Source organism: Uloborus diversus, chromosome 3, assembly GCF_026930045.1.
Source record: "Uloborus diversus isolate 005 chromosome 3, Udiv.v.3.1, whole genome shotgun sequence".
Taxonomy (NCBI): domain Eukaryota; kingdom Metazoa; phylum Arthropoda; class Arachnida; order Araneae; family Uloboridae; genus Uloborus; species Uloborus diversus.
Genome location: NC_072733.1, coordinates 68,283,892 through 68,296,935, shown reverse-complemented (window position 1 = coordinate 68,296,935; position 13,044 = coordinate 68,283,892). Strand labels below are relative to the sequence as shown.

Here is a 13,044-nt window from a genome sequence, read left to right as displayed (position 1 = left end):
TTTTATGGATTTGCTTTTCTTGATTTTTAATTGTACGCATGGAAGATTCACTAATACCTAATTGTGGTGCTACCCTTCGACGCATTTTTTAGTTGGGCTTCAGCTTTTAAGAAGCTTTAGCTTTTCTTTAATTGTCGGAAAGGTGAAACAGCGCTCTTAGATTTCATTATATTTCGTTAACTTCTGCATTTAAAATGAAAAAAATAAGTGGAAAATCAGAAGTATAGTTCTTTGTATAAGAAATGTTGAGACGAGTAAGGTGTTGGTACTTTCGCTCTCAGTGATGCTAAAGGGATGAAGGTCCATTCACGAAAAAAAAATTTTTAGTTGCCTATAACAATGCAAAAACTTACACCGCGATTCCCTTCTGAAAATTTTCATGCTGCGAGCGAGGAATTAATCACGCTGTCTAAAATTCTTTACTGTTGAACAAATTGCGTTATAGCCATTTTGCGTAAGTCGGATCGCGTTGTAGCAGGAGTCGACAGTACTGCCTCTAATACCAGTTTATATATATTATGGCGCAAGCATTTCTCTAAAATTTTTGCTCAAAAAGGGCACAAGTATCATTATAACGACCTGTATTGGATCCTGTAGTATCACAATAGAGAATTTGAATTTTGTCTTCAGGATTTCAGTCTAAAACTGCCTTCCAAACAGCCTGTGCCTGTTCTTTCCCTGAAGAATTATACAGTTCAGACACAGCAATGAGTTGTTCCTTACATCTATCTGAAATAACTCTAGGATAGCGATCTTCTGATTTTTTAGCACTCAAAACTTTTATTCTTTCCTCGCGCTCATTCTGCTTGTCGTCGGTTCGAATTCTTTGAATTAAAAAGATTTACTTATCGGAAATTCAACAATGTTACACCCAAGTGTGTCAATAGTAGCTTCAAGAATTAACACAGTATCTCGTATACTCAACTGACACCTGTCCAATGCTGTAACTAACTTTGAGTAATAAAATCGCTCCTCATTACATATTTACTTGTTTCAGGTTCTGGTATTCTTCTTTAAGGTTCTGATATACTTGTTCCAGTTGCAAGAAAATCCTATCTTCCTCCATTTTGATTAACTGAAGTGCATCAGCATGTACAATATCAAATAATTTTTTAAATTACTCACAAATTCTAGTCGGTGCTGCCTGAATACTTTTTGCAGTTTCTTTGCATTTTTTTGTTAGTCTCTCCAAATTTGATACAGGTTTTTAAGTTTATTCACACAATTTCGCAACTATTTGGTGGAAATGCATGTGTTTTCCCAAAAGATAATTCATTTCTGATTAGCGAGATTTGCGTTTTCTCTGATGGTTAAATTTACTTCTCGAATGTTATAAGACAAAACAGACAAAACTTGTTATTTTGAGGGAAGTTTTGAGCTCGTAATTTGATGTTTTACAACTCCTATTAAAAATAGCTCATTCTTTATTGAACTACACAATTCCACTGCCATGTTTTGTTCACTGTGGAAGAACTATAACTGCGCTCACTGACCGAACTGTATTCATACTGACCTGTTTAACGTTTTGCACATTGCCACAGATAAGCCCCCAACATCTGTTTTTCTGTTTTGATTTGCTTTCTGTGTACCATTTACAGCTGTTTTAAGCTGCGCGAAGTATCGTGTTGCCTGCGTTTGCTTGCTTAGCAATATATGTGCTATTTACACGTTTACGTGCAAGTCGGCGTGGGTTACCGTGCTTCAAATTGCATGAAACTTTTTTTGCAACGGTTTTGATATAAAAGTAAAAAATACGAGGGTATGCATTAAAAAAAAACGACTTTCATTTTTTTGGGACACCCTAATGTGCATATAGCATGAAAAAGTGAAAATAATTGAGCACTGTTTAATTTAAGGCAATGATATTTTTTGCAATGAGAAATATTAAACAAATTGGTGATAAAAGAATGAATTCAGAAAGATAATGTTCTCCCATTTTTGTAATTTGCCTTCATATTAAAAGAATATCCAAAGTTTAGTATTAAAAATGAAAATGAAAGAAGTATAAAATCTTTAGCTACATTTTTTCCAAACCAAATGTAGTTTCTATATAGTGAAAGGGATATTTTTTAACTTAAAAATTCTTTAGACAGGTTGAACTACTGTGTCAATGTCCATGAAGATGGCAATCTCTTAGAAATAGTGAGCAATTCCAGTAAGTAATATTTTTCTTGTGTGAATAATGTAAATGGTTCCAATTTACTAACTCAAATATTTTCAATATTTTCTATACCTTAATTGTAACCAATTATTGATCTATGCTGAAGAGCCAAAACATTATGACCATCTACTCAATAACGCGTTGCCTTTAAAGCAGCTACAACTACCCTTGCCATGGATGGGAAGTTCTTTGTATGTGACTGGAGATAATTTATACAAAATTTCTAAGCGGTTGAGATCAGACAAAGTTGAAACATTATGACATGATAGAGTTCGCTCTCTGAACTGCATTTCTATGAAAGCTCAAATTGAATTAAGATCCAGTGACTTAAATAGCCACAGCAGGTAATTCTATATCATGCTTCTCGAACCACTCCAACACAATATGAACCTTGTGACACAGGGTGTTGTCTTGTTGGAAGATTCCATTGACAGTTGGGAATATACATGCATGTAAAGATGCAACTGATTCACATTCAATGGTCTGCAAATTTCTAACCTGTTCTACCACAACTAATGGTCCTGGAGCTGCCCATGAGAATGTTCCTAAGTGCTAGACACTGCCACCACTGGTCTTCATATAACCAGCTGTACCCGAGCAACTTATGCCAGAAAGACAATGTTATCTGACACAACCATTGAAGTGGTGAACTAGAAATTGATAAATCTGGATAGGCAACTCTCTTTCACATATCCATTGTTCAGTCTCAATGTTCCCGAGTCTTTTTTGGGCCTAGTTAACAATGATGTGCGGTCAACAGAGATATACAAGTTTCCTGACTGCTGCTCAATCCTACAGGCATCAGTGGCTGCTAAACTGTGCATCCCAAAACACTTGTACTTGGTCCTTTATTGAATTGGGATGTCAACTCAGCTACTGTAAGACAACAATTTTGCTTTACAGTATCTGCAGTTGGTTTCACCATCATTTTTCTAATTTTTATAAATGCTAACTATGATATATTGTGAACAATATACCAGTCGTGCAGTTTTGGAATTACTCTATCCGAGTCTTCGAGCCATTACATTCTACACCATATCTAATTCACTTAGATCAGCTGCTTTTTCCATCACTCGCAAAAGTAAATACAAAAAAGCAGGAGCCCAAAAGCCGAATACTACTAAATTTGTGATGTACCTCGCGGAACAAATGCTTGAACTTCAGAATAATACTGTTCATATGTGTGGGGAAAACTGAGACAAATTTTCTACAGATTTTCTGCAAATGTCTTCCAACTAAGGGTATAATTTCGCTGAAATTCTGCAGATTTCTTCAAATGAGAACTAAATCTAAAATTCTCTCAAATTATTTATACCTGGCTAAAAGCTCACAAAAATGCTGTGTTTTTTGCATCGTTTGCAGAAACTTGAGATTTACTTCAAATGTTCAGGAAATCTGCGAAATTTCTGCAAAATTACATGTTTAGTTAGAAGTTATTTAGAAAATCTGAAGTATTTCTGCAGAAAATGTCATCTTTGACTGCCTGTGCATGCTTTATGCCCCTTAAGAACCCTGGAAGACCAATCTGTAAATGATTGACTATATAAGACAAAAGTTTTCAGTTCAACATTTTTGTGTAACCATCTCTTGGTTGCACTTTTGGTCATGTGATGTTATTCTAGGAGAAAACACTGTTTCTTATGCAATGAGATACATGGAACGCCGTCAAATTGCTCGAAACTGTTCAGTGTTTGGAGAAACAAATACATCACTTGTACATGCTGAGAAAGAAGACAAAAGAATGTGACACAAATGTTAATTTCACGCTTTTTTCTGTAGTAAGACTGAATACTGAACAAATAAACGAAATGTTCCCTTTCATACTCTCCAGTATGAAATGGTTTTGATTTTGGGATCAATTAAAAAAAAAACTTTGATCAAATGATTTTATGTTGCAGAACAACATAAAGTATTCTGCTTCGGGGCTGGGCGGGGAGGAGAGGAAGCATTTATTTGATCAGGGAGCAGTTATTTAGTAGTACTGTAGTCATTTAAGAGTTTGTTTGAAACAGGGTTTCTGCTACGATTGCATTTGTTTCAAAATGCAAAAATCTCAATTGAGAATGTAAAGCATGGCAATTTTTTTTTTGCTTTTTTGCTCAAATCTATATATATGAAAATGGAAGCATGTGTGTACGTTCCTTATACAAATCTGAAGTTTAAATCGGATTTGGGCACAGAGGTCCTTTGATGCTCAGGAATCAGATAGGGCTGGTTTTTGGCTGAAAATATGTGAAGCAGAATGTGTTTATATCTATTAATAACAATAACTGAATTTTGGAATTTTAAATAAATCTAAAGTGGTTTAAGTTTAAATTTGTAGTCATAAAATTGCTCTTTTCTACAGGTTGATGGGAAATTTTGCACTATTATTTTTCTTATATTTAGGTCTGTTGATCATGCGTCACTTGTTTTATTTTCAAAGTAGATCGTGCATTGCAGCTAGCAAAAATTAGATAAATTGATTAATTAAAAAAAGAAACTATGCAGGATACATGATATGGAGCAAGAATAGCAAAATTCAACTTAATCTTTATAAATAAATGAAAGTCGTGTTAGTTACACTATAACTCGGGAACGGCGGAACTGATTAAGCTGAAAATTGGCAAATAGGTAGCTTAGAACCAGGAGACGGACATAGGATACTTTTTATCCCGTTCGACTGAGTTCCCGAAATATTTGCAATTGCAAATTAAATGTTTAATTAATTGTTTAGTTCTATGAATTCCTAATAGATGGTGCGCTATGTTAACTCAAGGAGGCGCTGGCCAACTGTTGATAGCTCTGCTATTGTGAGACTGTTGTGGTCAGCGAACTGAGTTTTGAATGTGTTTTTTTTTTTTCAATATCCCGGTAAAGAATTTGATGTTGTAGGATATTTCTACTGGGTTTTGTTTTCCTTATTTCTACAACATTTGTGTTTGTTCTTGTAGTTGAAGATAGTTACTTATCTAAGTAAATAATTTCATTTATCGTATTATTCAATTGTGATTTTTCTTTATAACGTTTTTGTTATAGTACCTATTGTTTATTTGGCAAAACATTTTAAATTGTCGAAAAAAAACCTACTACTTCACTTGCTATAGGTAGTGTGGTTGCTTGGCGTGTTAAGTGATGAACTATACGTTTGAAGTATTATTTTGAGTTTTAAAGCTAATGTTGATTTTTTAATGTGTTTTGGCAAATAATTTTGAATTCCAAAGAGAATTTAATAGGTTTTTGAAAATGTGTGTATGCTTTTTTATTCAAGGAAAATGATCATTTCACATCAGAAGGGATGGAAGGGATCGTGGATTTTTTTATTCAACGGATTTCCAATATTTAAATTCTTAGTATGGGCATTGCCATGCGGGTACTGGTAGTCTTATTATAAATATTAAATAACTTTTTTAGATTATTATTAAGTTTAACAATATTGAGTCTTAATGTGTATAATTCCTTCCAGTAAATACTTTATGGGGGAAGGAATTTGTAAAGTGTTAAAAATCAAACTTGTGTTCTCTCAATGGTTAATACACTCGTAGATTTTTAATTTCAAGTTAAAAAGAAGAAAGAGCTACTATATTTATTTCTTTAAATATGTCATGGCTGAATTTCGAATTTAGTTTTCAACTGGAGATAAAACACACAGATGCATTTAGAAAGATAACTAAATTCATAACAGTTTAGCATTTTGCTGAATCTCCTCCCCCCCCCCATTTTATTTATTTATTTATTTTTTTGCTGAAGAACTTTCGAACTCAACTTAATCCCTGGTGTGGAAATTAAGTAAAACGTTTTCTTCTTGAAAAGCTGTGTTGCAATGTGTGGCAATCGTCTCCTATATCACCCTTTAGTAATTGATTTAAAAGCTTAAAGCATTTGCTCAGCAAATTTGTTAAAGCATTTGCAATAAATGCAAGAGTTCATAATTACATCTGTTTACAGATTTTTATTGGATGTGTTTCATGTATCTAATTTTTTTTCTTTTTTTTAATTATTAGCTGCTCATGGTACCCATGTTGCAAGTATTGCAGCTGCATATTTTCCCAATGAACCAGACAAAAATGGTGTTGCTCCAGGTGCTCAAATAATAAGCATAGGAATTGGAGACTTGCGCTTAGGCTCGATGGAAACTGGAGCTGCTTTAATACGTGCTGTAAGTTTTTTTTTGAATTTGTAGCTTACTTTTTCATATTCTACATGAAAAAAAAAGATTTACTACAATTTCCTCAATATAATGCTACATTTCACAGGTTCGGATTTGACTACATCAAATGTCTATGCTCCTCGATTTAACGATATCCTTGATTTAACAATAACTTTTTCCAGTCCCTTGACAATCATGAAATCGAAGTTATACTGTATGTTTAAGGATCAAGTTAGTCCTAAATAAGCTTCTGACATAGGTACTTTTTATTTACTCTTTTAATGATGGATATTGGTTTAACACTTCAATTTTGGAAAATGGAATGTATTTCTTCCTTCTGTTTACATAAGGAACTATTTCAACGATTTGAACTATTTTAACTAAGACAAGGCTAAAATCATAAGAAAAAATGACTTACTTTCTATTTAAAATATTAAAAATACTTCTTTAGTTTCCTCACTAGAGGAAAAGTACTTCTCTAAAATATTAACACTATGCAATGCTTCTGACTTTGTTCGAACTTTTCTTCTGATTCAGTTTCAGTTTCTGAAAGCAAAACAATATCACATTTCCATACTTCAAACACAATGTCGGAAATTGTGTCTTCAGCTGAAAAACGAACAGTTTCATCATACTTCGGATATATGTGAATGAAAATTTTCTAATATGCAATTTTTTCTATTTTGAAACTATCCAAATAGAACAGTAAGAGGAATATCATCTGATTCATCAGATAGATCTTCAATTGACTCAGCTTGATTGTAAAAAAAAAAAAAAAAACTTTCTTTTTTACAACAGTTAACAACTGTTCCTTACTTTTTCCACTCCAGAGCAAGTTTCAGATTGAAAACAAAGTATTTTTCTAGAATTATTCAGAAAAAAAGGAGGGGGGGGGGGTTCCAATCTCATTTAAGATTTTAGAGGCGTATTTTCAATGTCTTGTAAATCAGACTTTTGAAGTTTCTTTTATTTCCATCTTGCTCCAATAAGGAACTTCTCATTTTTCTCTTGAGAAAAAAATTGTGAGAGAAGTAGTTCATGCAATATGGTTACTTTGTGCACAAGCTGCCTTAGACATGTTGAACTTATCGTATTCTTTGATTTAAATGTTTTTCTCCAAGGAAGAGATTTTGGGTACAGCAATTTCAATCACAAACTTTTCTACTTTTCTTCTGTGATCTACCTTAAAACCAGACATCTAGGATCTGTCTTTTACAATATGAACTCTCTCTATCTTTTTCTCTGGGTAAAGAGTGTGTTAATAATGAAAGTGCTACAGTTGGGCATGCATTTGGTGTACTGAATAATACTACTTTTCACCAAGTTGATTTTCAGTTAAAAAAATAAAAATTTTGCTCTACTGTAGCACATTATCAGCAAGAAATTTCCAGTTGAAGAAGTTTTCACTTTTTACCAGTCTGACTTGATCCTCTTTCCTCACAGCCAATGCCCACCTTTTGAGCATTGAACAAAACTTACTTATTCTTCTGGAATGACCCCTTGTCAATCTAAGGGGTGCAGTTTTATCTTTCACTTATGTTAGAAGCTTACTATGGAATTTTTGAAGGGAAAAATATTTTTTCAACTTCGGAAAGCTTCCAGAAGAGACGAGAAATTAGATACACATTAAAATTTGCATTTATATTAGTGCATGATTATTTGTCACATAAAATAAACGGCTACAAAATATTTTAAACTATTTCAAAAATGCATCTCAAATCATTTCATTTGTAAAATTTTTAAGATGGGCCACTAAAGATGTCATCTTCAGGTGTTTTTTCTCATGCAGTTGCGTACCTAGGGGTTGGTGGGGGGCCCTCTTGCCAAGGGTGTAACATCAAGAGGTTGGGTAGTATTTGGCCCAGATTATTTTAGAAAAATATTATGATTTTCAAGTAAAATACTTTAATGATATTTTTCAAATAAAAGTTGGTAAGAATAGCGAGAAGAGAAATTGAAAATCTCTTAATATACTCAAAGAAAAACAGAAAGGAATTTTGCATGGCTCATTCCCAGGGTCAGCTTAATACTTCTACGTACCAGTGACGGAATTTCCGCCCTAGAGAATCCTTTTTTTTTTCCAGGATAGAAGTGGCATTTTAATTCTGTGGGAAAGATATTTTTAAATGTTTTCTAACAAAAGATAAATAGGTAAAATATATTATCTTTTCTGATTTAAAAGAAGGAAAGGTGGGTCGTCTGATTTGGTCAAAAGAGATCCAGCCTTAGTAAGTTGATCTGCCTGCTCATTTCCGAAAATGTCTCAATGACTTGGAATCCATTAGAGTTCAACATGTTCGTTAGTTTTCTTAAGTTCAAATAGTTTCATTCTACATGAATGGACATGAGCACTTTCATAAAATTTTCTGTCTGTGAAAATAGCTGCTTGTAAATCCATAAAAACATAATCTTGTGATCAGGACAGTATTTTAAAATTATTAATTACAAATGATATAGCCACTACCTCTGTATCAAAATTGTCACAATGCTTCTCTACCAGACAGCTAACACTGAAAGAACTTGACTAGGCTCCAGCACCAGCGTTTTTTATTACATCTTCAGCTGAACCATCTGTGTACACATAAAATCAATTTTCAGGAGGGTACCTATTATGTATAGTAGCCAAAGCTGCTCTCTTTAACTCACTTGGTAAACAAAACTGTTTATTTACCTTCCAAGTAAGATCTAGGTGGAAGTCCTCCAACATGGTTTGATCTGTATTGAATAGCATACTTGCCAACTCTACTGTTTTTAACGGGAGACTTCCGTTTTTTGCATCCATCTAAAGATTTCCTGGTTTTTACTATTTTCTCCTGTTTTTGTAGTTTTTTTCAATCAATCATCAAAAAGTTTCATTTTCTTCTCAATAGATCGTGCCCATTTCTAGTCATCCACCAATGTCAGGGGAAACTAGAACTCCACATATTGCATAAAAATACGATCTGAAACCGATTTTCTCCCCGTTGATAGGAATTCTATGACAATTACGTTAGAGAGCGCCAAAATAAGTTTTCTGCACCAACTTGCAACAAAGCTACAGTTAAGGGCGATTCTACACCCCCCCCCCCCCCCCACTCTTCCCAATAACATTACCAAAGATGATTTAAAACTGTTTTTAAAGCTACAACTTTGAAAATTTTCCGGAGGTGCACCGTTGCTCTTAAGTTCTGCTGTTTTCTTCTGAATGACCTGTATCTTTGACATGAGGAAGAGGGAAGAAGAAAAACTAAAACAAAACATGTAGATTGCACACTTTGCATTGAATTTCAACACATTAAAATATGATTTTTTACTTTGCTTGCTTGAATTCATATGAATTAGAACCAAAGTATAAGCATTTTACTAAATATTGTCTAACTTTTTTAGTTTGTCAAAGTGATTAGCAGTCATTGTGATGTGATAAATATGAGTTATGGTGAACATTCCCATTGGTGTGGTGGGTAAGTGTGAGTTTTACTACTTCAAGATTGACATTGGTCAAAAAGTTCATTAATCACTTATACATTTCAATAATCACTTATTGCACCTTTCTCTAATGTCTTGGCCTCATTTATCAAGAAATGGTAATGGTGATGACTTCATACAACTGTATGGCTAATGTCTTTTTAATACGAAAAACATATTGAGAATCTTTATTGTGTTTTAATATATATATATATACAACCCAAATTCAAAATAACAGAATATCAGAACTGTTTGAACAAAACTTGTCTCTGGAGTCAGGAAAAATGAATACATGCAAATTAAAAAGACTAAAACTCATTATTCATGAATGGGTAAATCAATTTAAATAACTTTTCAGATATAATTTTAACAATTTATGGATCATTAACACATTGAAAAAATAGAGTTTTCGTATGGGTCAAAAAATTAGAATAATCTATTCATTCAATGTGAATTTTAAAAAGTTGCGAAAATATTTGCATACCTGCCACACTATAGTTTGTCACTAGTATGGAACTTGGTGCCCGGATAATTTTACGCTCTTTTAAAAGCCTTTTATTGCTCAAAATGGGTCATCAAGGTGATAAATAGAAAAAAAAACAAAGTTACATATTGTATCATTTTTTGAAGTTAGAAAAAAAGCTATCCAACTCAATTCAAATGAACGTTTTACTATCTATGGTATGTAAGACTTTGAAGGAGTATAAAAGGACGGACCAACTAAAAAGTAAACGAAGTAGAAAAATTGTAACACCTGGCAGAGGTGAACCCAAATTAAAGTAAATTTTCCCAAATAATCATTGAAAAATGCTTCTTAGATTCATAAGTGTTGGACAGAATGCATAGCAATCTTATTCACGCCAACTACACTTGGACTGTTGCATAAACTACAGTTTTAATTGCGGATCTACGAAGGAAGACCAAAGCTAATCATGAAGCAGAAACCTGCACGACTCTCCTCGGGCAAAGAGAAGCTCAAACAGGGGCAACAAAGTTGGAAAAGCATTATATTGTGATGAATCTTTATAATATGAACATTATATTGTGATGAATCTTTATAATATGAACATTATATTGTGATGAATCTTGTTTTCAAATATGTGTGAACAGAAAAATGGTGTTGGGGTTAACGTTTGAAAAGAAAAATGTATGAGAAATCTTGTGTAAGACATTCTCTCCACTTTGACCATTCTTGGTTTGTGGGTGCATGAGGGCTGCTGAAATTGGGAAGTTATATATATCTTAAAATGAAACAATGCGTGACTTCCACTATTTATCAATAATACTGCATGATACTTCATCTGAGGCACAGCAGTTACACATTTAGTGACATATTATATCTTTCAGCAAGATTCTACTCCGTGTCACATCTCTAAATCGACTCATAGATTTTAAACAGAAAATGGAATTTCGGTATTAAATTGGTCAAGCAACTCTACCAACCTCAATACGATCAAGAATTTGGTACCGTCAAATCTAAATAAAGTGGTGTAAGTCTTGGTGCCCGCCTACAAAACTGAGCTCGTTGCCACATAGAAGAGGAGATAAAAACAGTGTTAGAAACAATTAATGTAAACAGGTGATAGAATCCGTGTGAGAAAGGATTAAAGCCTTGAATCCAGCAAAAAATAACTCTTTCCAGTATTGATATTGTTTATTTTGAAAATGTTTTCCTCCCTTTAATTTGAATATTCTATTTTTTTGACTCAATGTAAATATTCATCACTTTTAACTTTTGGATTATTCTGTCTAAGATTATTTTTAATTGATTATATTTGAAATGAAATGCACACTTTAAGGTCTAAGAAAGGTGGCACGTTCATTTAAATACTTAATTTGCACTTATATTTGGTTAGAATAAACTTTTTTCCAAAAAGTGGGAAGTATTCTATTATTTTGAATTTGGGTTTATATATATATATATATATATATATATATATATATATATATATATATATATATTATATATATATATATATATATAATATATATATTTTTCAAAACGCAAACAATAAACACATAAGGGATTTACAAAATTAAACAAATAAAAATACTAAAACTAATAATAAGACTATGTTGATGAAGCCAGAACTCCTCAGCAGTGGAACCTTCAGCCTAAGGTCAACAGACTCAAAATTTTAAACTAAAAACTAAAGCGAGGATGTCCAGTTCCGAAAAATCTATTTGACTATTAGAAGCCAATGGCTATCAATAATAGTCCTCCACCGTACCACCAGCAGAAATTCAAAGGTCTTACCTAATATTCCAGGTGAGAACTCAGTACCGTGTCCCGCAAGTCAGTGTTCATTCCAGTCAATAAGACGTAGATCCATTCAAATAAAATGATATTTATCCATAAAAACAGTTCCATAAAACAAACAAAGTCGACGGGAAAACTAATTTCTTAAAGCATCATTAACTAAAGTCCATGTGTTGTGGTTTGCTAAAGAAAAGTCATTTCATTAGAAGCAGTTAAACGGTTTACAGTGAGGCAAAGTGTTGATCAAAGGCTATACCAGCGAAAAACGTTGTTGACGAGATTATTTGGGATATTGTTTTCAAGTAATTTATTTTTAAGTAGAAAAATTTCATGATTGAAAGCTGCAATGGTGTTGCAAATTCTTTTGATTCTGATGGCTTGTGAAACTATGATGCCGATAAATTTTTTTTTACTGAGGCAAGAAGAAAGACTTTGCAGACAGTTAACTTTGAAACGAAACGCGCGTCTTTTATCATAAATGGTGGTTTCACAGTCGGATTCAATATTAATTTTAATGTCAAGAAAATTAAAAATTTTAAGATTAGAACTAGTCTTTTTTAATGTAAGGGAGTTATGATAGATTTTTTTGCTGAGTTCAGAAAAATTGGGGTTGTTGATACACAATAAATCATCAATATATCTGCAACAAAAAGGAGCAATATCAGGATTATCAATAAAAAATTGCCTTTCATAAAATAAAAGGAAAAGGTTTGCTAGGGTAGAACTAAAATTAGCACCCATTGCAATACCATAGATTTGTTGAAAGCAGGAATTATCATTTTTGAAAAAATTGTTAAAGATGCAAAATTTGAAAGTTTGAGGAAAAATTCCTCATTTATTTCTAGTGAAGAGTTGACTGTTTTGAACAGTTCAGTAACGGCAAAGAGAAGTTCATCAAGTCGGATGTTGGTAAACAGATTTTGAAACTCAAATGTTTCTAGATGATCAATGTCCAAAAAGTTAAGCAAATCAATTACCTCAATGCTGTAGTCAACTATCCAAAACCATTTCTCCTGACAAAGTTTAAGTTGGTATAAAATTTTTTAAAGC

General features: G+C 32.8%; 1 protein-coding gene across 1 annotated transcript in view; it reads left to right on the top strand.

Moving 5' to 3' along the window:
• Nucleotides 1-13,044, top strand: part of LOC129219203 (tripeptidyl-peptidase 2-like) — a 299,058-nt gene that overhangs the window by 80,945 nt on the left and 205,069 nt on the right. Inside the window, exons 7-9 of the mRNA XM_054853529.1 lie at nt 2,090-2,155; nt 6,145-6,299; nt 9,657-9,730. Coding sequence (XP_054709504.1) covers nt 2,090-2,155; nt 6,145-6,299; nt 9,657-9,730 — 295 coding nt within the window. The remainder of the gene's footprint in view (nt 1-2,089; nt 2,156-6,144; nt 6,300-9,656; nt 9,731-13,044) is intronic.